Source organism: Aquarana catesbeiana, linkage group LG01 (assembly GCF_042186555.1).
Source record: "Aquarana catesbeiana isolate 2022-GZ linkage group LG01, ASM4218655v1, whole genome shotgun sequence".
NCBI lineage: Eukaryota > Metazoa > Chordata > Amphibia > Anura > Ranidae > Aquarana > Aquarana catesbeiana.
Window position 1 is genome coordinate 432,344,043 of NC_133324.1, and position 23,931 is coordinate 432,367,973.

Genomic DNA, 23,931 nt, shown 5'->3' on the forward strand with positions numbered 1-23,931 from the left:
TGACCCTGGTGACACCCAGAGATTTGTGGAAAATAGATAAAAACAGAGGGCGCACTGGCATTGTGCATTATCCAACATAAATGTATTGAAGATAAATAAAATATAACCACTCACAAGTGTTGGTATTAAACTCGCTCATCAAGCCACTGCAAGTGGCTGCAATTTCCCAACTTTGCCAAATCCTCTAGCTCAAGGAGGACCTCACCAGGGTCCCTGCCGGCTGACATGTTTCGCTTTGTTGCTGCTGTTGATAACCAGAGATTCCCTCACTTTGGAGAGATTTCATCCCACTTTCTGTTTTGGCTAAGGGACAGGAAGTGAAGGCAGATCTCTCCAATGAGACACAGATAACTTAAAAAACTGACAGGGGTTTAAACCCTCCTTAACTCTATTCAAAAAAAAAAAAAATGTAAAAAAAAGTTTACCTTTAGTTCTACTTTAATCCCACAAGTAACTGACATTTAGTTAATTTATCAAATTATTTTCTTTGCAGAAGATGAGGACATCAGCAAGTGTGCTACACCAGAGAACATGAAAAATTACACAATAAAAGCAATCCTGACTTCCCCAGACATGCATCAGTGCAAAGACAGTGGAAACCCAAGCAGCACTACAGAAACCACTTACTCTGAAAGTCCTACAACTGCTCTTCATCCTACTGTGAGCAACGGGAATTCTAGTACTGTAATCAATGGAACGATCACTGCACCTACTACAGGTATGCCAATAGGCCTTGCAGAACATCCTATAGGTTGCATACCAGAAAGAGGCTCTAAGAATCATAATCAGTTTACACCAACAACATCAGATATTTTGTTATGTGTGTGTTTTTACAAATCAGCACTCTAAATTAATGGCCGTGACACTGTGGGGGTTATTTACAAAAGGCAAATCCACTTTGCACGGAAAGTGCACTTGGGAGTACAGTCGCTCTAAATCTAAGGGGTAGATCTAAAATGAGGGGAAGCTCTGCTGATTTTATCATCCAATCATGTGCAAGTTAAAATGCTGTTTTTTATTTTCCTTGCATGTCCCCCTCGGATCTACAGTGACTTTACTTCCAAGTGCACTTGCAGTGCAAAGTGGATTTTCCTTTAGTAAATAACCCCCTGTGTGTCATACAGAATTTACTTTAGCCAGTGTTATATATATAATTATTCACAGTATATGTTCTATCAATTACCGCATTTATCGGTATATAACGCGCACTTTTTTCCCCCTGAAAATCGGGGGGCAAAGCAGGGGTGCGTATTATACGCTGACAACGTACCTCACCAAGCCGCCATCTCCTCTCCACTTGGCTCTCACGTCACACACACAGTCCCCCCTCTGCCACCGGCATTGGACCAGTGTTCTGCCTATCACAGGAACTGGTCCAATGCTGATGGTGGAGGCAGGACTGTGTGTGTGTAACGTTATGGAGAGGAGAGGAGATGACGGCTCTGTGATTTCCTGATTCAGGCTGCTGGTGAGGGAGATGATGGGGCTGCAAATGATGGTAGTTTAAAAAAGGCATTAATCAAAAAAAAAAAAAAAAAAAAAAAAAAAAAGGCATTAATCAGGCAGCATTGAGGACAATAATCAGACTGCATTGAGGACAATAATCAGGCTGCATTGATGCACTGATCAGGCTGCATTGTGGACAATAATCAGGCTGCATTGATCAGGCTGCATTGATGCATTGATAAGGCTGCATTGTGGACAATAATCAGGCTGCATTGATCAGGCTGCATTGATGCATTGATCAGGCTGCATTGTGGACAATAATCAGGCTGCATTGAGGACAATAATCAGGCTGCATTGAGGACAATAATCAGGCTGCATTGAGGATAATAATCAGGCTGCATTGAGGACAATAATCAGGCTGCATCGAGGACAATAATAAAGCTGCATTGATCAGGCTGCATTGAGGACAATAATCAGGCTGCATTGATGCATTGATCAGGCTGCATTGAGGACTTTATTTGGGCTGCATTGAGGACAATAATCAGGCTGCATTGATGCACTGATCAGGCTGCATTGTGGACAATAATCAGGCTGCATTGATCAGGCTGCATTGATGCATTGATAAGGCTGCATTGTGGACAATAATCAGGCTGCATTGATCAGGCTGCATTGATGCATTGATCAGGCTGCATTGTGGACAATAATCAGGCTGCATTGAGGACAATAATCAGGCTGCATTGAGGACAATAATCAGGCTGCATTGAGGATAATAATCAGGCTGCATTGAGGACAATAATCAGGCTGCATCGAGGACAATAATAAAGCTGCATTGATCAGGCTGCATTGAGGACAATAATCAGGCTGCATTGATGCATTGAGGACTTTATTTGGGCTGCATTGAGGACAATAATCAGGCTGCATTGATGCATTGATCAGGCTGCATTGAGGACAATAATAAGGCTGCATTGATCAGGCTGCATTGAGGACAATAATCAGGCTGCATTGATGCATTGATCAGGCTGCATTGAGGACAATAATAAGGCTGCATTGATCAGGCTGCATTGAGGACAATAATCAGGCTGCATTGATGCATTGATTAGGCTGCATTGAGGACTTTATTTGGGCTGCATTGAGGACAATAATCAGGCTGCATTAAGGACAATAATCAGGCTGCATTGATGTATTGATCAGGCTGCATTGAGGACTTTATTTGGGCTGCATTGAGGACAATAATCAGGCTGCATTGATGCATTGATCAGGCTGCATTGAGGACTTTATTTGGGCTGCATTGAGGACAATAATCAGGCTGCATTGATGCATTGATCAGGCTGCATTGAGGACTTTATTTGGGCTGCATTGAGGACATTAATCAGGCTGCAGATGGACATTGATGGGCACTGACCCTGAATTTGCTTCAATGTTCTTTATTCTAAAAATATGTTTTTTTCCTGAAACTTACCTCTTAAAATTAGGGTGCGTTATACACCAATAAATACGGTATATTATATAATGAAGTACATTTTGTTTTCCCCTGATTTACTCAATTCACCCTAAAGTTAGACAGTATTTGTTAATTTAAGAAAAGTGTAGGTGTAGGAGCAAGGGGCAGGGAAAAATGTCCCTGTGTTGTTACTGGAAGGAAAAAAATGTCCCTGTTTAGGTGGTGTCACTGGAAGAAAAAAAATTCCCTGAAAAATTGCCCCTGTATTAGTGTCAGTGGGGAAAAAAATATCCCTGCATCAGTGGTGTCACTGAGGGAAAAATGTCCATGCATTGGTGGGGTCAATAGAATGAAAAATGTCCTTGTGTTTGTGGTGTCACTGAAAGGAAAAATGCCCCTATCTTGTTGGTGTCAGTGGAAGGAAAAATGTCCCTGAATTGTTGGTGTCACTGAAAGGAAAAAAAATGTCCTTACATCTGTGGTTTCACTGGAATAAAAAAATGCAAATTCAATAGAATGAAAAATGTCCCTTTATTGGTTTTGTCACTGAAAGGGAAAAATGCCCCTTCATCGGTTGTTGTTATTCTGAGAAGTAATCCGTAAGTGGAATGAAAGAGGGGAGGTAAGCTGGGAGGTGGGTTCTGTGAGGTGCATGAAACTAAAGGGATCTGGGGGCTCTTGGAGGATCAGGGAGAACAGGGCAGCCAAAGCTACCCATGCACCACCCCCCCTTCACATATCAATGATGGCCCCTGGGCAACCTACCTCTGTTGGTTAAAGGTCTCTAGGGGCTGGTCTCAGTTATTTGCCCCTAGTGTCCAATCTTTTGCAGGGGGCAGTTCATAAATATAGAACACTTTCTCACTCAATGAACAATAAGAAATATCTTCTAGTGTACATTCTGCTGTTCTCAGTAGGTAAGCAAAAAATATCCTGGAGGTCAATGTACCAGTAAAAAACTAGGTGCTCTTGTGCAACTCACATCTTTGTTTTATAGTCAGTATGGTTGGGTAACATTTCACAATCCGTGGCTGCATGTTGTGTGAACAGGTTTGTTAGACCCAACCCATCCTTATCAGGGCAGAAAATAAAGATAAGGAAAGAAGGGAGTAGTTCACAGATTTTTTTCAGTCTTCAATGACACAGTACAAATGAAAATAACCCATAGTTTACTAGACATAAAAAATACATTAAGGATAATGTATCCGGTAAATTTAACATTTTTAAAAGGACACTCACTTGGCCTTTTCTACCTAACCATGCATTCACAACTGTGATCTGAGACTGTAGTTACAGTGCCACCTGGTGGTCTATCTGGGTAAAAGAAGCAGCAATTCAAGTTCATGATCCAATTTGATCCATTATCTGCTCCACCTCCACTATCTCCAAAATGATTTACCGTACTTACAATGAATAATGTTTAAAAAAAAGGGAGGGTTGCCTTAGACAGATTTTGCATGCACAACATACTATCAAAAGTAACACTCCTGGGAAGGTGTGATTAGCAGGTTGATGGAAGGACAGAAAGTTCTGGATAGGACAGACCAACAATTGTTTTCTTAAAATCACATATGTTACATTTTTATGAGAAAAAAAAATTTGCTATTTATCTTTAAACTTGAACACTTTGCCAAATTTTAAAAGGCATAAAAAACCTTCCTAAGGCTTCATGTACACTTGGCCTAAATTTACAGTGGCCGAGCCACGATTTGCGTATTCCCCTGCTCCCTCCTCACAGGATTTGACTAAAAGCAGCAGGAGCCTATGGTTCGCGGTGGGCCAAAGTCTCCTTTTAGACCAGGAGGTAAAGGGAGTAGACCTACAGCTGGGCAACAGCACTGGATAAGCTCGGGTAAGTGTTTTTGGGGGTGGTAGGGGGAACAGTTAGTGGAAAGTTTTTTACTGTAATGCGAGGAATGCATTAAACTAGTTGTAAACCCTCACATATACCAAGTGAAGTGACTAGTCTCAGGTGATACAGAGATGAAACAAATCTTCCTACATAAGTTGTACCTGTTTATCTGCAGTCTACTCTCCTCTACAGCCTTCAAAACATTTTACACTGCATCTCTCAGCAAAATAGGGAGCGGGGATCTAAAGTCACAAACCACAGAGCTCAGTGAGGAGAGCTTTGAGCTCTGATCGGAAGATACATCCCTTCTCATAGCACACAGAAACATGCACAGCTGTGGCTGTCAATCAAAGGCCTCCCTCCTCACTAAATATCTATTGGAGTCACAAAAAGCTGTCTAAAGTGACTCAGGCAGATAACAGATATGAGGCAACAGAGAGAAATCACACCCAGCTTTGGCTAGACATAAGTACACAGTATAAAAGGATGTGTTTGTTCATATTTCAGGTTTGAGGTTTAGAACCACTTTAAGAGAAAAAAAAAAAACCTCAGACTTTATAACCACTTCAACCGCCCCAGAAAATTTGGCTGCTCAATGACCAGGCCATTTTTTTGCGATTCGGCACTGCGTTGCTTTAACTGCCAATTGCACGGTCGTGTGCCGCCGCTATACCCAGACAAAATTGACGTTTTTTTTTCCCACAAATAGAGCTTTCTTTTGGTGGTATTTGATCACCTCTGCAGTTTTTATTTTTTGTTCTATAAACAAAAGAAGAGCAACAATTTTGAAAAAAAACAAACAATATATGTTTTACTTTTTGCTATAATAAATATCCCACATTTTTTTATCAAAAAAACTCATTTTTTTCCTCAGGTTAGGCCGATATGTATCCTTCGACATATTTTTGGTATATTGATTGGTTTGCGCAAAAGTTATAGCATCTACAAAATAGGAGATAGATTTATGGCATTTGCAGTTTTATTATTATTATTATTTTTTTTTTACTAGTAATGGCGGCAATCTGTGATTTTTATCAGGACTGCGACATTATGGTGGACACATCGGACACTTTTGACACATTTTTGAAACCATTGACAATTATACAGCGATCAGTGCTATAAAAATGCACTGATTACTGTGTAAATGTCATTGGCAGGGAAGGGGTCAACACTAGGGGGCGATCAAGGGGTTAACTGTGTTCTCTAGGTGTGTTCTAACTGTAGGGGGGATGGGACTGACTAGGAGAGAGAGATTGGGGTTCATACTTTGTATGAACATAGTATGAACACACGATCTGTCTCCTCTCCCCTGAAAGAACTGGGATCTGTGTGTTTACACACACAGATCCCGGTTCTCCCTCTGTCACAAACGATCGCGGGAGCCCGGCGGTCAACGCGCCTGCCAGGCACTTGCCGTGGGCGCGCGCCCCTCCAGCGCCGTGCATGCCCCTAGTGACCAAAAGGCGAAACGTTGTTTCGCCCAGCCGTACCATTCTGCCGCAATAAAACTGCGGCGGCTGGTGGGCAAGCGGTTAAGTTTCCCACACACATTATAATTTGATTGCACAATCTCCTTTTGAATATTTCAACAGTTATATGTTGCAATGGCATGTCTGACTGGATACAGCTGAATTGGATAGTTTAGGTAGGTTTTCATAATACATCATTCGGGTAAAGCTAAAGTTGATTGAACAGTCAGATTATAATGTGTATAGTGACCTTTAGAAGCAGTATACACCCTGCAAAAGAAAGCAATACAGAAGTGTTTTCTGGCTAACAGAGGTAATAGCAAGGACCTCAGTGGTAAGGTCTTTACTTTTAAAAGGTTTATTCTCTGCATATTTAAAGCCCCTGCACCAGGGAAATTATTGTTTTTGGTGTTTTTTAGATGTTTATTAGATATACACAATCAACTTAAAGATGAACTCCAGGTTACTGTCAGATTTCACCTTGCAGTGTACTTACTCCTATCACCTAGAGTGACCAGGGGTCTCCAAATGATGGCCCTCCAGTTGTTCAGGAACTACAATTCCCATTATGCCTAGTCATGTCTATGAATGTCGGAATTTTACAATTCCTCATGAGATGTGTAGTTCTGCAACAGCTGGAGGGCCTTAGTTTAGAGATCCCTAAACTAAACAAGAATGTAACCCTTGCAGTGTGGTTGGGACATTAATATTAAGAGCGAATATATTTGTGCTCATAAAAATAAGCACATTCAGCAATTTCACTTGTTTGACAAACAGTTTCAGTCTACATTGACTGAATAGAGTCCTTCAGCAACAGGCATGCTTTCACACTTTTTAAGTTGGCCATAGATGACGTGTATTTTTTTTTGTTCAACCTGCCAAGCTGATCAGATTCCCCTATCCACACATTCGAGGTGGGTGGAGGAATCCTCCCTAATGTGCTACTGTATTCTGACAGCAGGGTTCCTCCGCTGTCAGAATACATCGATCAGTGCTGCAGCCGATTGGCTGTATGCGCTAATCGATGGAAAGTTTTCCAACATTACAGTTTGACAGAAGCCGATTGTTAGATCAGCTATGCTCTAGCGGGAACAGCCATTGATGGATCGAAGTTCAGCCAGTCCCTGCTGACCCGGCCGAATTTCAATCCATCTATGGGCAGTGTATAGTATATCTAAAGTCAAACCGTTTTTAGATTTTAAATACATGATTAAACCCATGTAGTTTTTTTTCCTCACATTGGTGAAAGCTCCATTCACTTCCTCCCCTGAACACACAACAGAATTGGAGAGGATATCCCCTCAAACCATCCGATTCCTTTTAGGCAGTTGTAACAGGAACAGGTGTCCTCATTGAAAAATTCCATTCCATTTCTGTTCCAATTCCATCCCTTTCGGTTCCAGAAACAATGGTTGACAGGACAGAAATATAAATCTGACAGGCACTCCAATCTTCCCCACTCTATCCAAAACTAAAAAAAAAAGCATTTGGACTTTAAAAACTTTAAAAACTTTAGCATGCTGAAACTGCACTGAACAGGCTGCATTAGTGCAAATGTTAAACCGAGGCCTGTTGCTTCTTCTCTACTCCTTTGGGCCCCGTTCATACGAGAGACGCTGCTGCATTGTGAGGGGTTTTTTTGCCCAATTTTGTGGTGCGTTTTTGAAAAGGTACTACTCATTTTGAGTAGGCTTCCCTCCTTTCCAAAAACACGCCAAAGAGGCTCATGTACTCAAATTTTGGCACTTGCGTGTTTTGTCATGATTTGTGTGCATTTTGTTGCGTGACAATCGAGGCAAAAATCACACCACATATGGGGTACTATTATCTGCATACCCCAGCCGCCTCCCACGTTTTGCTGCAATTCTGCCTGGGATTCCAATTCGCTCAGGTGTGAAGGAAGCCTTAAAAACCCTTAGGCAGTGGTTCTCAACCTTTCGAGGTCCGTGACCCCTTGAGAAAATTTCCCAAGTTGTGGGGACCTCTAACAGTAAAATTATTATTTTTTCCGTAGTGTGGGTTGTCAGCACCCAAGGCAAGACAAGTAATTTGTGCCCCTAACCCGCGGACATTTAGCACTCCCTGAGTCCCTTCCACTCGTACAATATTTAAACCCCTTATAGTACATTTTAGGATGTACCACTCTTTCTCTTTGTTCTCCTTTCTTTCTCTTTTATCCCTCTCTATCCTAATTTCTTGTTTTTTTTTCCCATCCCTCTCTCTAGCCATCTTTCTTGTTCTTTATCTCCCCTTTTCTTTTCTCCTCCCCTGTTTTCCTCTCCGTTCCATGTATTCTCTATTTTTATTCCTTCTCTTACTCTCTTTTATCCCTCTCTATCCTAATTTCTTTTTTTGTTTTTTTTCCCCATCCCTCTCTCTAGCCATCTTTCTTGTTCTTTATCTCCCTTTTTCTTTTCTCCTCCCCTGTTTTCCTCTCCGTTCCATGTATTCTCTATTTTTATTCCTTCTCTTACTCCTTGGGGGGGGGGGAATGGGATGAGTGGCAGTGCTGGGGGAGTTCTGATCAGCCAACTTAGGTGCTCTTGATCAAGGTCATATGCTGATCTGAGAACTGTAGTGGGAACTTTTAATGGCCACTATAATCAGAGGTAGTGTTACTCACTGTCTCCCTGGCTTCACTGTGTCTCCAACTTTGTGGTATCTCGTAACAGTGACACCTATGCCGAAATCAGGAGATAGGGTCTCCTCCAGCCCCTCCCACTTCACATTCCTCACCAGTCAGCTGTCCTTTAGTCTCTGCCCCACACCCATGCTGTGAACTGAATGGGTGGCTGAGAATAGGCTGAGTGGGCAGCCACAGGCCCCAAGAACAGCCCAGCTGGGCGGCCACGGGCTCCAGGAACAGGCCTCCTGGGTGGCTGCAAAAAGGCAAGCAAAAGCAGTGCGGGCTTTAGGAACAGCCCATGATTTGGTGACCCCTGACAAATCATCATTCGACCCCTGAAGGGGTCCCGACACCCAGGTTGAGAACCACTGCCCTAAGGGCTAGTTTACACTTGCTTCCAAATATGGCTTCGGAAAAGGCTTTGTTAAAGCTCTCTGAACGCCAGTCAAATCTCCTGTCACTAAATATAATGGTAAGCTTACAGTGCTGTTTACACCTGCTTTTGCTTGGTGCTTCGATGAGGCTTCATGAAGCTTTGGTAGGGCTTCAGTGGAGCTTCAGTGAGGCTTTGGTGGGGCTTCAATCGAGCTTTGCCATAGACTTCTATGGAGGCTTTGAAGCACCACTGAAGCTACATGGGGTATAATTTTTAAAGCGAAGCCGAAGCGAAGCAAAGCAAGAGCAGGTGTAAACAGGACTGTAAGCTAACCATTTTATTTAGTGACAGGAGCTTTGACTAGCATTCAGAGAGCTTTAACAAAGCCAGTCTGAAGCCTTGTTGAAGCCGAAGCAAGTATAAATGAGCTCTTTTTTTTCAATAAGTTTTTTTTTTCAATTCAAAAAAATCATGCGAGTAAATGAGCCCTAAGGGCTAGCTTCAAAACATGGCTTCGGACACGAATTGTTAAAGCTCTCTGAACAACAGTCAAAGCTCCTGTCACTAAATAAAATGGTTAGCTTACAGTTCTGTTTACACCTTGCTTTTGCTTGGTGCGTCGATAAAGGCTTCGGTGAGGATTCAAGCGAGCTTTGCCATAGACTTCTATGGAGGCTTTGAAGATGCTTTGAAGCACCACTGAAGCTGCATGGGTATAATTTTTTAAGCAAAGCCAAAGCAAAGCAAAAGTAAGGTGTAAACAGGACTGTAAGCTAACCATTTTATTTAGTGACAGGAGCTTTGACTAGCGTTCAGAGAGCTTTAACAAAGCGTGTCCAAAGCCTTGTTTTGAAGCAAGTGTAAACTAGCTGTTATTGTGTGTTGAAGCTGAAGCAAGTGTAAATGAGTCCTTACAAAGAATTTTCAATAAAATCGAAATAATTGTGGCAAATGCTTATATTGTACACTGTATAAATGAAGTCAATCCCATTTCTCAGATATATATATATATAAATATTTTCCTTTATTAGGAAACAGTTGGAGATTCCTTGTGGGAGTGGTGGTTGTTGGGATTGTCACCATACTACTGATAATAGCTGCAATCAAGTTCCCCAGATGGTATGACTTCTTACTAAGTTACAATCACCATCGTCTGAAGGAAGAAGAACCCTACATGTTTGAGGAAGAATTCAACGTAGACTTTGACATGAGCACAAATGATAAACGCCGAGATGAAGACGAAACTGTGGTGGTCTTCGAACAAACACACTCCTTTGTGCCCGAAGATGATGGATTTATAGAGGATAAATACATTGATGAAAAGGATATGAGACTAGAGTTGAGTTAAAATGAGATCATACACTACAGGGATTTTGTACATACACGACAAATGCTTCCTTGTCAAGAAGTATATAAAAATAGCAGATTTTAATATATTGTTATCCCTCAAAAAAAAAATACGGTTATTTTCTCTGGTCTATGGCCCAATGGCTTCCTGGGAGTTTATTATCCATCAGCCATTTTTCATGCTTTAATACAATTATACTTTCTTTTCTATAAACTGAGAACAGGACCTTTGAGACTTTTTTTACTGCAAGTCATTGAGGAAATCAAACAGATGAAAAAGATTGCTTATTCATGAAAAACGCCTTATCACAAACCACAAAATATGTTGGCAAACACTGTATTAATGCAGCAGTGCCTGTTTCTTATGTATAATATATAACCAGGTAGCTTTGCACTTGTAACTAACTTTGAAAAAAAAAAAAAAGGGGGGAGAAATAAAGTTTATTCAAGTATATAAAAAGGTGTACATGATAATGTAAAAGTATAAGCACAGGTGGATCACTTGAAAACATAATAAAAAAAAAAAAAACTTTGTCAGCAGGGACAAACTCCCTTATCTTTTTTATTATATTTATAATTCCTAACGCTGAACTTCAGACGCAAAAACGTTTAAATACATTCCTCAATAGCCAAAAGGGAAATAAAACTATTTTGTGTGCACCAAATGCCCTTGCAAGCCCAGATATACCTTTTAAATGTAGTAGTGACATCATCATTGTGCTGTACATGGCTGATTCAGCAGACCCACCCACAACAGGCTGACAAGTCACCCTGCACATAGAGAGAGGTGCAATGACCACTCCTTATTAGAGGAAACTCTTGCACAAAGGCAAAGTTTCTTGCTTGTTTACTACACAAATCTGGAAGAAATTCTGAAAGTGTTACTAAACCAACAACAGTAAAAGCAGCCTGTATATGCAGTAAAGCACGCTCATTATACTCACTGTGGGATCTAAGGGGTTAATCCTCTGCATTTTGTAAAAAGGCTGTTTGATCCTCTCTTCCCTGATCCTCCCCTTTTTTTTTTACTGTCCCCAATCCATCTCCCGATAGCACAGAGACTTTGGAGTGACTCTGCACATACTCAGTTTGGTGTGTATTGACAGAGTTTTTTTTCTTGGGAGGGTGCATGTGATCATCACAGTGCCAATCAGCACTGTCCAGACAGAGGGTCCGGGATCCTGTAGCCTCATAGGACAGTCAGAGTAGAATGAAAACTTCTACAAGCTTTAACCAGACACTGATAGAAGTTACAAGACTGCTATATACTGCTGATGAGAAAAGGGTATTTAGCAGTTTATATTTACCAAAATAATTGCATTTCCATGTTCTGTGTACTGTGGGAGACCAGATATAGTGAATGCAGGGTCCTGGGTTTAGTAAATGCACATGCCTCCTACAGCTGGCTATTCAATGTGCAAATTTTGGCCAATTTGCAAATGTCAAAAGTTAATCATTTGATCAGTTTGTGTTGACGAAGCCCACTGAAAAATTTTCCACCAAAACACAATCACAGTGGGAGATTCGTTCATCTGTGCCGTTTAGCGTTGCTAGAGGAATCTGTTTGTTTGTTTTTTTTTCAGGATGAAGTATCCATGTATGACCTGCTGAAAGCGTTTTTTTCTTAAAATAATATATATGTTATACTTATCTGGTATTGCACAAAACAGTCTTCTACCTTCTCTTCTGGGGTCCCCCACCAGCGCTCTCTGCTCCTTCTCTTCTCCCAGTGCCCCCATAGCAAGATGTGTGGGCATACCTGAGCCAGGCTGTGTGCGTCCACAGACACACACAGCCCTGCTCGATCCCACCCCTAGCACACTCTTCACATAAATTGACAGCAGCAGGAGCCGATGGCTCCCGCTGCTGCCTCTGTGTCCTGTGAGAAGAGGGAAAGAGAGCGCAGCACTGCTGCACATATGCACAGCGCTGGATATAAAGAGGACACATGTAAGTGTGTAAAGGGGGAGCTGATATTGGAAGGTGTTTTTACCTTAATGTAAATTATAAACAAATATATACCGCGCTGTCTATAAAAGAAATCAAACAAAAATTGAAAAAAAAAAAAACAAAAAAAACAAAACAAACTAAAGCAGCCAGCACAGCAGTGGATAAAGTTGTAAAAATGACAAATTGGGTGAAATGTGCAGCGCTTATGTGATCATATAAACCATAACAAATAATATGAGGGAATGTAAAGGATGTGCTCAAAAATACTCCAAGCAGTCCTCTATTATGACATGTGATGTCTATAAACAGAGGAACTTGGACATGTGATGTCCAAAAAAAAGTCAATGACAAGCTTCAATCATGTGTGATGATAATCCTCAACCACATATATGGATATAATATAGTGACAGTCTTTAACTTCAAATATGTATGATGTAATAACAGTTGATAGTAGAGCCACCACCAAAGACACCAGAAGCTGCTTACCAGAGGGATTGAACTCAAATAGGTGTACACCTAGTGAGTCAATCAAGCTTTGTGGTATAATATACCAAGGGGATCAGATGCTCTATCCAGATATGACCTCCAGATGGACCTCTGAACATGTGTAAGGTATGGATGGGCTCAGTAGATATAGGCAGTCAGCCCCACCATTAAAAGAAAGAGGAAGGCATATATAACGTAACTCCGTATGGAAATTTTAATACATGAAAAGCAAAGGAAATACACTCACGTCTTTAGCAGTAAAATCAAGCGCTTGTATAAAAAAAAGACAGTGGTCTCAGCATATCCTACCGCCACGTTTCGACTTAGAAGTCATCATCTGGGGTGACCAGATGGGGATATGCTGAGACCACTGTCTTCTTTTATACAAGCGCTTGATTTTACTGCTAAACACGTGAGTGTATTTCCTTTGCTTTTCATGTATTAAAATTTCCATACGGAGTTACGCTATATGCCTTCCTCTTTCTTTTAATGGTGGGGCTGACTGCCTATATCTACTGAGTCCATTTACCTTAATGTAGAAAATGCATTACCCCTTTACGCCGACAGAACGCATATATACAGTCTCACTGCACTGGACTTTTTTTTTTACATGGGGCCACATATATGTATTTCTCCCAGAACAGAGACCGGGGTCTCACCGAGAGCCCCGGATCTCCCCATTCCAAGTCACCTGATCGCTGTGGTAGCCTCTGATTGGCTACCACAGTGATCAGTCAGTGTTTTTTTCTGTCTGTGATTGGAACAGAAGGATACAATGCATCTTTCTGGTTCCTTGCGGAAAGAAAAAAAAACTGTTTGTAAAAAAAAAAAACAAAAAAACAAAAAAAAAAAAACTAAAATTAAATAATCAACGTGTGAGAACGTTTGATCTAGCTCAGTGCCAGGGTTAGTGTTTGGGTCAAGGTCAGTATATTTTGGGCAGGATTTTTTTTTTAATCATCATCAGTGTCAGTTAGTGTCGGCCTGTTTTAGGTAGGACAAACAAAAAAACAAACAAAAGAAACAAAATGTGTACTATTGCTTCTGGGCTGTACTAAGGGTACAAACAACTAATAACATACACATGGTATCTTTGTGATCATCAGGAGTAGGAAAATTTATTTTGGGTTGTTTTGTTGGTGTTAGGTTATGGTGTAGTAACAAGAAATATACAGCTAAAATAAAAAAATATATATATATTTTTTTACTATTTTGGGGCAGTTTCTTTTGATAACAAAGAAAATAAAAAAAATCAAGGAGATATCCATAACTATTTACTACCAAATAAAAGTCCAATTTGTCCTGAAAAAAACAAGGCATAACCCATCTTGATGCACAAAGTAGTTGTGATGATATGCACGGTTTTACTAACACATGTCGAAATTGCAAAATTGAGCTTAGGCATTAAGATTTTATTTTACCCTTAGGTGTGAAGGGATTTTTTTTTTCAGATTCATACTAACCTAGGTGGATGAGTAATCACTCTGATGCTGCATCTGTCTCCCAGCGCCTCTACACTGATAACCGAGTGATCGAACATCGCAGATCGCTCGGTTTTCAGAGCTCCCCTTGCGGAGAGCTGTAGACTGTCAGTCACAGCTCTCTGCTTTGCCCCCTCCTCGCTCATTGGAGCACTGGGTTGTGGAGGGGTGGCTAGCTCAGTCTCTCAGTGGATCGCTGAGAGTCTGAGACGGGTGTCAATCCAGGAACCTGGCGGATCCAGACTCAGGATGATGCGGTGCGTGGACGGACATCCGTGACTGCAGATAGCAGACATCAGCCTGCTCTCTACTGAAAACGGGTCACAGGAGTGCAAAACGAACTGCACGCCTGTGATCCACAGGAGAAGTACAGCCAAATGAGCTTTGGCTATACTTCTCCTTTGAAGGTAAAAAAGCCTTATGCCTTTAGAACCACTTTAAGAACACTGGCATTTCTCCTGCATTAAAAGTGTAGTAGATGCCCATATTGCTGCCTTGTGGTGATTGCACAGTTTGCCAATACATGCAGAGTTGTGTAGGGATGCTCCTTTTCAGTCCATTTCTATCTTTTTGAGGAGACATGAGCCAGAAGCTTCCCTGCACAGCTCTACACTTGTAAGCAAGGTTTTATGTCACAATACACCTTAAGGGAGGAAAGCTAGTCACACAGTAGTCACTCTCTGACAATTCATTATACCAGGGCTGTCCCTTACATGGCATGCCCTCTGGTGGTAGGCCAGAGTTGGCAGTTGCAAGAGCTGTTTGCTACTTGCATATCAGAGTGCTCAGGTTTTCAGTCTCCACAAGAACTCTACAAGACATTTAACCAATGTGCAGGCATTGCAGTGTGCCTAGTTTACTAACTACTGTAAGCTAGTTTACCATCATCGCAGTGTGCCTAGTTTACTATCTACTGTAAGCCCTTTCACACTGTGCCGCCCGGGCGTCAGCGGTAAAGCGGCGCTATTTTTAGCGCCGCTTTACATCATTTTAGCTGCGACATTTGGCCGCTAGTGGGGCGCCTTTAACCCCCCCACTAGCGGCTGAAAAGGGCTTAAATCCACCCGTAAAACACTGCTGCAGCAGCGTTTTGCCGGCGGTATAGCAGCGCTGCCCCATTGTTTTCAATGGGCAGGGGCGCTTTAGGAGCGGTGAGATTACCGCTCCTAATGCGCTGCAAAGAAGCTGCTTGCAGGACTTTTTCTGACGCCCTGCCAGTGCAGCGCCCCAGTGTGAAAGCACTCGGGCTTTCACACTGGGTTTGCAGCTGAGGCTTCTTTCAGGTGCTTTACAGGCGTTATTTTTAGCGCTAAATTGCCTGAAAAACGCCTCAGTGTGAAAGGGGTCTAAATGTATTCAGCTTGTACGGCCAGTTTAAAGCAAAACCATCAGTCTAGAGCTGCAGAATTCTGGCCAAAATGAGAATCACGATTTTTTTGCTTAGGATAAAAAGATCACGATTCTCATGACGTGAAATCTTTCACATTATACAAAAAAATGGGCTAACTTTACTGGTTAGTTTTTTTTTTTTTTTTAATTCAATAAAGTAATTTAAAAAAAAAAAATTGCATTTGAAAGACCGCTACGCAAATACAGTGTGACATAAAATATTGCAACAACCACCATTTTATTCTCTAGGGTGTCTACTAAAAAAATATATAGAATGTTTGGGGGTTCCAAGTAACTTTCTAGAAAAAAAAAAGGTTTTAACTTGAAACCAACAAATGTCAGAAAAAGGTTTAGTGTTTAAGTGGTTAAACTTTTTTCACTTAGAGCCCTTTCACACCAAGCCAGGGTGGTGTCTATTCCATTGACAAATTGTTACAATGTTTATACTTAAATTCAACTGATAAAGAATGTTTTGATTCTTGGCAGACTGCCCAGTTTTTCTCTTCCTTTCTTTTGACCACTGTGGCTTCAGAAGAGCAGAGAGAATTCTTTGCATAGAAAGAATTGTGAAACACTTTAGTCAAGATCGCGATAACGATTCTTGATGATTAATCGTGCAGCTCTACATCAGTCATAGTCACAATATAAGTAATGAGGTGTGTGTTATTAGCCAGGGACAGAAAGGAGAGACCTTACAACAACAAAGGCAACAACCAACACTCAAGGAGCCCATAGGTTTGAGACTGTGATCATTAACACATTCCTACTTTAATTGCCTTCTAGGAAAGCTAAGTGCAGAATGAAGAAGTGAAAAGAAACTAAATCTTGACAACAATGTGATTGTAATGTCAAAGCCAAGGAGCCACTAGAACTGAACAAATGTGTTTCCAGTTTGCAAACCTCCAGATTTTCAGGCACAAGCATTACTTTCATATTAATTAGTAACACACTAATGTTTTCACATTTGAGTCTGTGTAGAGATTTGGCAAATTCACAGTGCTGTGTATTGCCACTGATAGAGAGAACTAAAAAAGCACAGGACTTTACAAAGTACCCTGTTTGCCCTATGCCCAAGCATACACAGTAATAACTTTAAGAAATTGTAAAACTGTACTGGTCTGCTAAATACTCAGTACTGTGATATTTCATATAAAACCCAGTAACCCAGTAAATTAGCCCATCCTAGTCTGACAATGCAACACACTGCTATTATTATTATTATTATACAGGATTTATATAGCGCCAACAGTTTGTGCAGCGCTTTACAACATGAATACTCTTTTCTAGCCAGAGCAGGAGCAGTGTGAATGTAGCCTTTTAGTGTTCTCACAAGTTTTAGCCTTTAAGTTAAAGTAGAATTATAGCAAAACTTTTTCTTTCTATTTTGGATAGAGCAAGGAGAGATTTCCCTTCACTTCCTGTCCCATAGCCTAAACAGGAAGTGAGAGGAAATCCCTGCAAATTAACAGAATCTATTAAAGCTCACCAGGTTACCAGCACTAGTGTCCCCATTGGAAGATTTCCCCTCTATTACTCTTCTGGGCACAACCCAAAATGTTAGATTTTCTTTTACTTCTAATGATAGGCACAGACAGCAATAAACAACTTAATAGGCGTTCCAATCCATCTCCACTTTGTCCAAAACTTAGTGCAGGCTGGCCAGTGATATTGCATGCAACATTTTAGTATTGTAATTTAACATCATAAACAAAAATGCAAATATCTAAACCAGGGGTCTCAAACTGACGGCCCTCCAGCTGTTACGAAACTACAAGTCCCATGAGGCATTGCAAGGCTGACAGTTACAAGCATGACTCTCACAGGCCGCCAGTTTGAGACCCCAGGTCTAAACCATCTGAAAATACAGGATCAGTCTGCTAAATAAAGAGAGCTAATCTCAGTATCTATTAAAACTTGTTAAAAAAAAACTAAACTAAGAAGTACATCACATTGCAATTGAACAGCCATTTCCTGTTATATGAGAAACCTTTATTCCATTTACATAATGTCTCCCAGCTAATCAATCTGCATTCCTTTTTTTTCCAGAAATCTTATTAGAGTACTCACGCTTGGCGCTCTGTGAAAATAATATCGATACTTTGGGATTCTCGATCATTCTGAGCTTTCAGCTATAAAGACAGAAAGTTTGTTATACATCAGGATTTAAAACAACACAGAACTAAAAATGATTAAACTGTTTTAATAAAAAAAATAGTGTGAGAATCCAGTAAAACAGAATAACAAAGTGCTGTGATTGAGGCTGCATTCACACATGATCGAATAGCTACAAAACGCGGGACGCGGTTCCGTTACCTATAAGGGTGCCCCAAACGTGCCACGATTGTTGCACGGTAAATCGTGCTGAGCATGAGCTTCTTTTGAACGACAGCGTCGCATGTTGCGATTTGCAACGATTTACCAAGAAACTGGGGTGCCATTAGAAGTAATGGCATTGCAATCGTGTCCCGCATTCTGCAGCCATTTGAAATTGCAGTGCAGAATCATGGAGGTTCCGCCTGCGATCATGTGTGGATACAGCCTAATACATATACTGAAGTGAGTGAGACTAGACATTTAACCCGGTGACAGAAGCAGATAGACTCTGCTCTAACTGAAGTGACAGAGGAATGAAATCTTAAAGCATATCTAAACCCAGGAAGAAATAGGTAATTATTTGTAATTGTAATGGAATTTGTTTTCATTTTTCAGGCCAAGAACATGTTCGACAAGTAGAGAAAATTCCTGATGATCTTGCCAGAAATAAAGTGTCCTTGTTACTTCTTGTGAGCTGAATTAAATCAATAAACAATGTTATCTTCCTTCTTAGCCGTTTTCCATAAACTACTAATCCCCACAGCCCCATGTGATGGAGATGGAGAGGAACACATGATTGAACTCAGAACATGAGTGACAGCCAAGGCTCCCATCATAGATACAGTGAAGTTAACGTAGCCACCTTAGGAAGGAACAGTCTTAATTAGAGGATTAAGAAAATTATTGAAGCTACCACATTTAAGTGCTTGTAAGCTTCTACATGTTTAGATATATAGTATTTTAATATTAGCAGGTGAAAAGCCTAATATGTCCTGGCACTTTGCCATAAAGCCAACATTTCAAACTAGTGTTTTATGGGCTGCAAGCATTTCTCCTGCCCAGCTTTGTTACACGTTCTTATGTAATTTTTGCAGCTAAAATCTTCAGGAAATGTTTTATGGCTCCTATCTCCAAAATTAAACACTCACTATAATAAGGAACAATAAACAGCATAGTGCTTCTGCAGTGTCATTTGTCCCATTCTATGCTGTAAAGTACCCGGTAGATTGTGCCTGTTCCTGTGTCCCACTAGGTGTGCTGACCACAGTAATCACGGCTAATCCATAAAAGCGTGGACAGCTTCTCCCCCCCCCCCGCCTGTCAGCTCAATAGTCTGTGCTGTGAGAGGCGATCTCCTCCCCTCCCACCACTATTTTGTGTGGCTGGTTGACTGAGCACAATTACTGGTATCCCCTCTGTTATAGCAAGCTATATTGTATACTGTGTGTCTGTGTATTTTTTTTAATTATGAAGGTAAATACCTTATTTCACAGCGCTGCTGTGCGGTCATTTGACCTCCCTGCTGACGTCAGAGGGGAATCTCAGCTCCTTCCGCTGTAGTCCTTATATCGGGGGAAGGAGAGCGGGGAATTCACATAAACAAAAGTAAAAGGAACTTATCTGCAGCCATGTGTAGTATGCTAGAGAAAAATCTGCCTAGGAGAACCACATGTAGGGGCTGACAGCATGAAGTCAGTAGATAGAAAGCCAAGTCCACCGATCCCTGAAGTCAGAACAACCACCCTGGAGCGCAGAAACGGATATGATGTCACACCGTAGACAGATTTGTTGCTATTGTAATGTGTTTCAAAGCTTCTATTGGCTTCTGAATTGAGAGGATCAAATCTTTAAAGTAGTTGTAAAGTAAGTGAGGACAATTACTGGAATCCCCTCTGTTATAGTAACAGCTGCAGATAAGCTCCTTTTACTTTTGTTTATGTGAATTTGCAATTGGCTTTTTAACACCATTTAAGAAACTCATTGATATTGCACTTAGGTGGCGCCCCCTTGTGTTGTCTTTTAATCCTCTCAGTTCAGCCCACTGTTTCATCAGGGTTTGACATACAGTACCTGCCATAAAGGAATACATGCTTCCCTGAAAACTATGGAAGGGGGGATGCAGAGTGTAAAAGGAAGCTGGGTGCCGCTTTCCAACTAAGCTTGCCATCTGTTTAAAATGAATCGAATATGAATGAAACACACTCTTGGGCTAATTAATACAGATAAAGCACTAAGTAAATTAACTATATTCATCAGTAACATAAACATACATAAAATGTATATGTGTTAAGTTTTAGAGGGATGAGGTGGCAACCCTATTGCTGGCACCATGACACACTCACAGGGTATTATTATAATACAGGATTTACATAGCACCAACAGTTTGCACAGCGCTTAACAAAATGAAGGCAGACATTACAGTTACATTACAATTTGGTAAAAGAGGAATCAGAGGACCCTGTTCATTATAGCTTACAATCTAGGAGGGTCAATTGATACAAAAAGGTAAAAGCTGTGGGGGATGAGCTGATGGAGGAAGTAAAACAGTGTATTAGTTAAAAGCAGGATAGGCTTCTTTAACCACTTGCCGACCAGCCACCGCAGTTTTACTGCGGCAGAATGGGATGGCTGGGTGAAACGTTATGCAACGTTGCTTTGTCCTGTGGCCACAAGGGGCGCGCGCGTGCCCGCTGCTCGCTCCCCGAGCCGATGCGAGTGCCCGGCGTTCACGATCACCGCCGGTCTCCCGCGATTGCTGCTGACACACGGAGAAACGGGATCTGTGTGTGTAAACACACAGTTTCCGGTTCTCTGAGGGGAGAAGTGACAGATCGCCTGTTCATACAAAGTATGAACAGCGATCTATCTCTTCCCCTACACAGTCCACTCCCCCCTTCAGTTAGAACATAAACTAGGGAACACAATTAACCCCTTGATCGCCCCCTAGTGTTAAGCCCTTCACTGCCAGTGACATTTTTTACAGTAATCAATGCATTTTTTTTAGCACTGATCGCTGTATAAATGACAATGGTCCCAAAAATGTGTCAAAATTGGCCGATGTCTCCGCCATAATGTCAAAGTCTCGATAAAAATCACAGATTGCCGCCATTACTAGTAAAAAAGAAATAATAATAAAAATGCCATAAGAACTATCCCCTATTTTGTAGACGCTATAACTTGTGTGCAAACCAATCAATATATGCTTATTGCGATTTTTTTACCAAAAATATGTAGAAGAATACATATCGGCCTAAACTGATGAAAAAATTTTTTTTTTTATATCTTTTGGGGATATTATAGCAAAAAAGTAAAAAATCTTGCATTTTTTTCAAAATTGTCGCTCTTTTTTTGTTTATAACGCAAAAAACAAACAAAAGAAAGCTCTATTTGTGGGAAAAAAAGGACGTAAATTTTGTTTGGGTGCAACGTCGCACGACCGCGCAATTGTCAGTTAAAGTGATGCAGTGCCTTATCGCAAAAAGTGATCTGGTCAGGAAGGGGGTAAAATCTTCTGGGGCTGAAGCAGTTAGAGAAGGGTTTTCAGGGATCGTCTAAAGATGGATAGATTAGGGGACAATCGGACAGATTGGGGTAGGGAGTTCCAAAGGATGGGAGAAGCCCTGGAGAAATTCATTGTATTGCTCTGAGCCTACTCTAAATCTCCAAAGTCCTTCTTTTTGGTGCTGTGATCTGACTTCCGAGGGTGGCTACGTTCATTCTTCATGGTCCCACTGTAAGTAAGAATGGAGCCACGCTCTCTTGTTCACTCCTGGGTCGGATAGGGGACTATGGGATTTGTAGTGTGTATAGAGCAGTACACATGGCCACAAATAAAGTGCACTGCTCATTCCAAACAGAAGTGACGGGAAAAAGGAAACTCACAAAGGAGGCAGAAAAACACAGGAACGATTTCAAGAAAAATAGATTACATGAAAAGTAGTAGATATGTATTGATTATTTTTGGAGAATAAAGATATTGTTTAGTGTCACTTTATGGCCATGACATCCCTGTTCTCATAGGACTTTTTTCAGTAACTATGACTTGGAGACCAGCATTTGTACAACACTGTGGTACATTAATAGTTGGGTATATTGACAGGAGATTAAAGTATAAATAAAAGTAAACAGTTACCATTGGCATGACTTACTATATTGTATTCATGCAGCACATCTTCCATATCTGTGTTTGTATTCAGTTTGTCAACCAGCTAAAAAAATTTCAAAAAATAAGACACAAAATATTATATGGCTGCAAATGATCAAATAGCATCTCAGACCATACATGTTTTTTCAAAAAAGGATATGTTTGTTGAATATGTCTTACACTCAAAGATAAAAACATGCTCTACTATAAACTCTAAGTTTTGAACCTTCTTTTCTTTATTGTATATCACAGGACACAGAGCCAGTTATATTCATAACTATTTGGGTTATACTCCACACATAGGTGAATGGACACTGGTAGATCTATATAACCCCTCCTATACAGGAAGTACTTCTGTTTTTTGCCAGTGTCTGTAAGGTGGTGGTCAGTGATGAGCTACATGTGCTCTTGGAGCATACTTGGAGGTCTAGAAAGGTTCTACTGAGAATCAAGGACTTTATTCGGATCCATTCGAAAAAGCGGTCAGCCAAAATGGATGGTACCCGAGCCTCATTGGATAGGAGAGACGAATCCTCGAGGTTTGCCTGTAATTCAGACCTACGGCGCTGGACCCTGTGTAATGGAACCCTGTGCAGTGTTTGTTCTGACCAAGGTGCTTTCCTGCAGGGTGCTATACAGGTCCAGGGGAGAGGACCCCAGATTAAGGGGGACCCAGTTCCTGAAGGTGTTATGACAGAACCCACCATGATGGGTGAAGGTCTTTGTCTCATCAGACCACAGGACATGGTTCCAGTAATCCATATCCTTAGTTTGCTTGTATTCAGCAAACTGTTTGCGGGCTTTCTTGTGCATCATATTTAGAAGAGGCTTCCTTCTGGGACAACAGCCATGCAGACCAATTTGATGCAGTGTGCGGCGTACAGTCTGAGCACTGACAGGCGGACCCCCTACCCCTTCAACCTCTGCACCAATGCTGACAGTTCTCAGGCGTCCATTTCCCAAAGACAACCTCTGGATATGACGCTGAGCACGTGCACTCAACTTCTTTGGTCGACCATGGCGAGGCCTGTTCTAAGTGGAACCTGTCTTGTTAAACCGCTGTATGGTCTTGGCCACCGTGCTGCAGCTCAGTTTCAAGGTCTTGGCAACCTTATTATAGCCTAGGTCATATTATGCTGGCCTCCTGTTATGACTCAGAGTCCTGCAGCAGGAATGGAATGGTAAGTCTGCATTTTGCAGTTTCTCTTTTAAAAAAAAATAAACAAATAAAAGGATCTGACCGTATGGTTGGTCTTTCTCCCAGTGGCCACTGGAGGTAGTGTGCTGTTTGATCATGCTCTGTGTACGTCTCAGGAAGTGTTGGGTTGCAGTTTATCCTCCAGCCACTAGAGGGCATGGGTTCGCTCATTATGGCCTATTTCTGTATAGGCAGGAAGTAGAAGGGCGGTCATTTTTTTTTACCATGTGGCCTGAAGGTTCAGCAAGGCCTCTTGAGACATAACAGCAGTCCATGAATATTAATGAAGTGTGAGTACTTACTAACAGAGAGCTGTGGGACCAGACAAGTCATAATTACAATTGGGTTCATAAGTTTACATACCCTGGCAGAATTTATGATTTCTTGGCCATTTTTCAGAAAATATGAATGAGAACACAAACATTTTTCTTTCACTCATGGTTAGTGTTTGGCTGAAGCCATTTATTATCAATCAACTGTGTTTACTCTTTTTAAATCATAATGACAACAGAAACTACCCAAATGAACCTAATCAAAAGTTTATATACCCCAGTTCTTTTTAATCCAATAAGTTTTTTAAAGATTTTTTTTGTTTTTTTGTTTTTTTACACGCACAAATGTACAATACATTT

The 23,931-nt window shown here is 41.1% G+C and overlaps 2 protein-coding genes across 2 annotated transcripts in view; one reads left to right on the forward strand and one right to left on the reverse strand.

Moving 5' to 3' along the window:
• LRRC19 (leucine rich repeat containing 19) overlaps positions 1 to 12,649 on the forward strand; it is a 32,952-nt gene extending 20,303 nt beyond the window's left edge. The window contains exons 4-5 of the mRNA XM_073635930.1: positions 494 to 718; positions 10,242 to 12,649. Coding sequence (XP_073492031.1) covers positions 494 to 718; positions 10,242 to 10,558 — 542 coding nt within the window. The 3' untranslated portion in view covers positions 10,559 to 12,649. The remainder of the gene's footprint in view (positions 1 to 493; positions 719 to 10,241) is intronic.
• The window catches only part of IFT74 (intraflagellar transport 74), a 188,517-nt gene that overhangs the window by 122,221 nt on the left and 42,365 nt on the right, over positions 1 to 23,931 (reverse strand). The window contains exons 7-8 of the mRNA XM_073635941.1: positions 22,106 to 22,165; positions 17,931 to 17,992 (exon numbers count right to left, since the gene is read on the reverse strand). Coding sequence (XP_073492042.1) covers positions 17,931 to 17,992; positions 22,106 to 22,165 — 122 coding nt within the window. The remainder of the gene's footprint in view (positions 1 to 17,930; positions 17,993 to 22,105; positions 22,166 to 23,931) is intronic.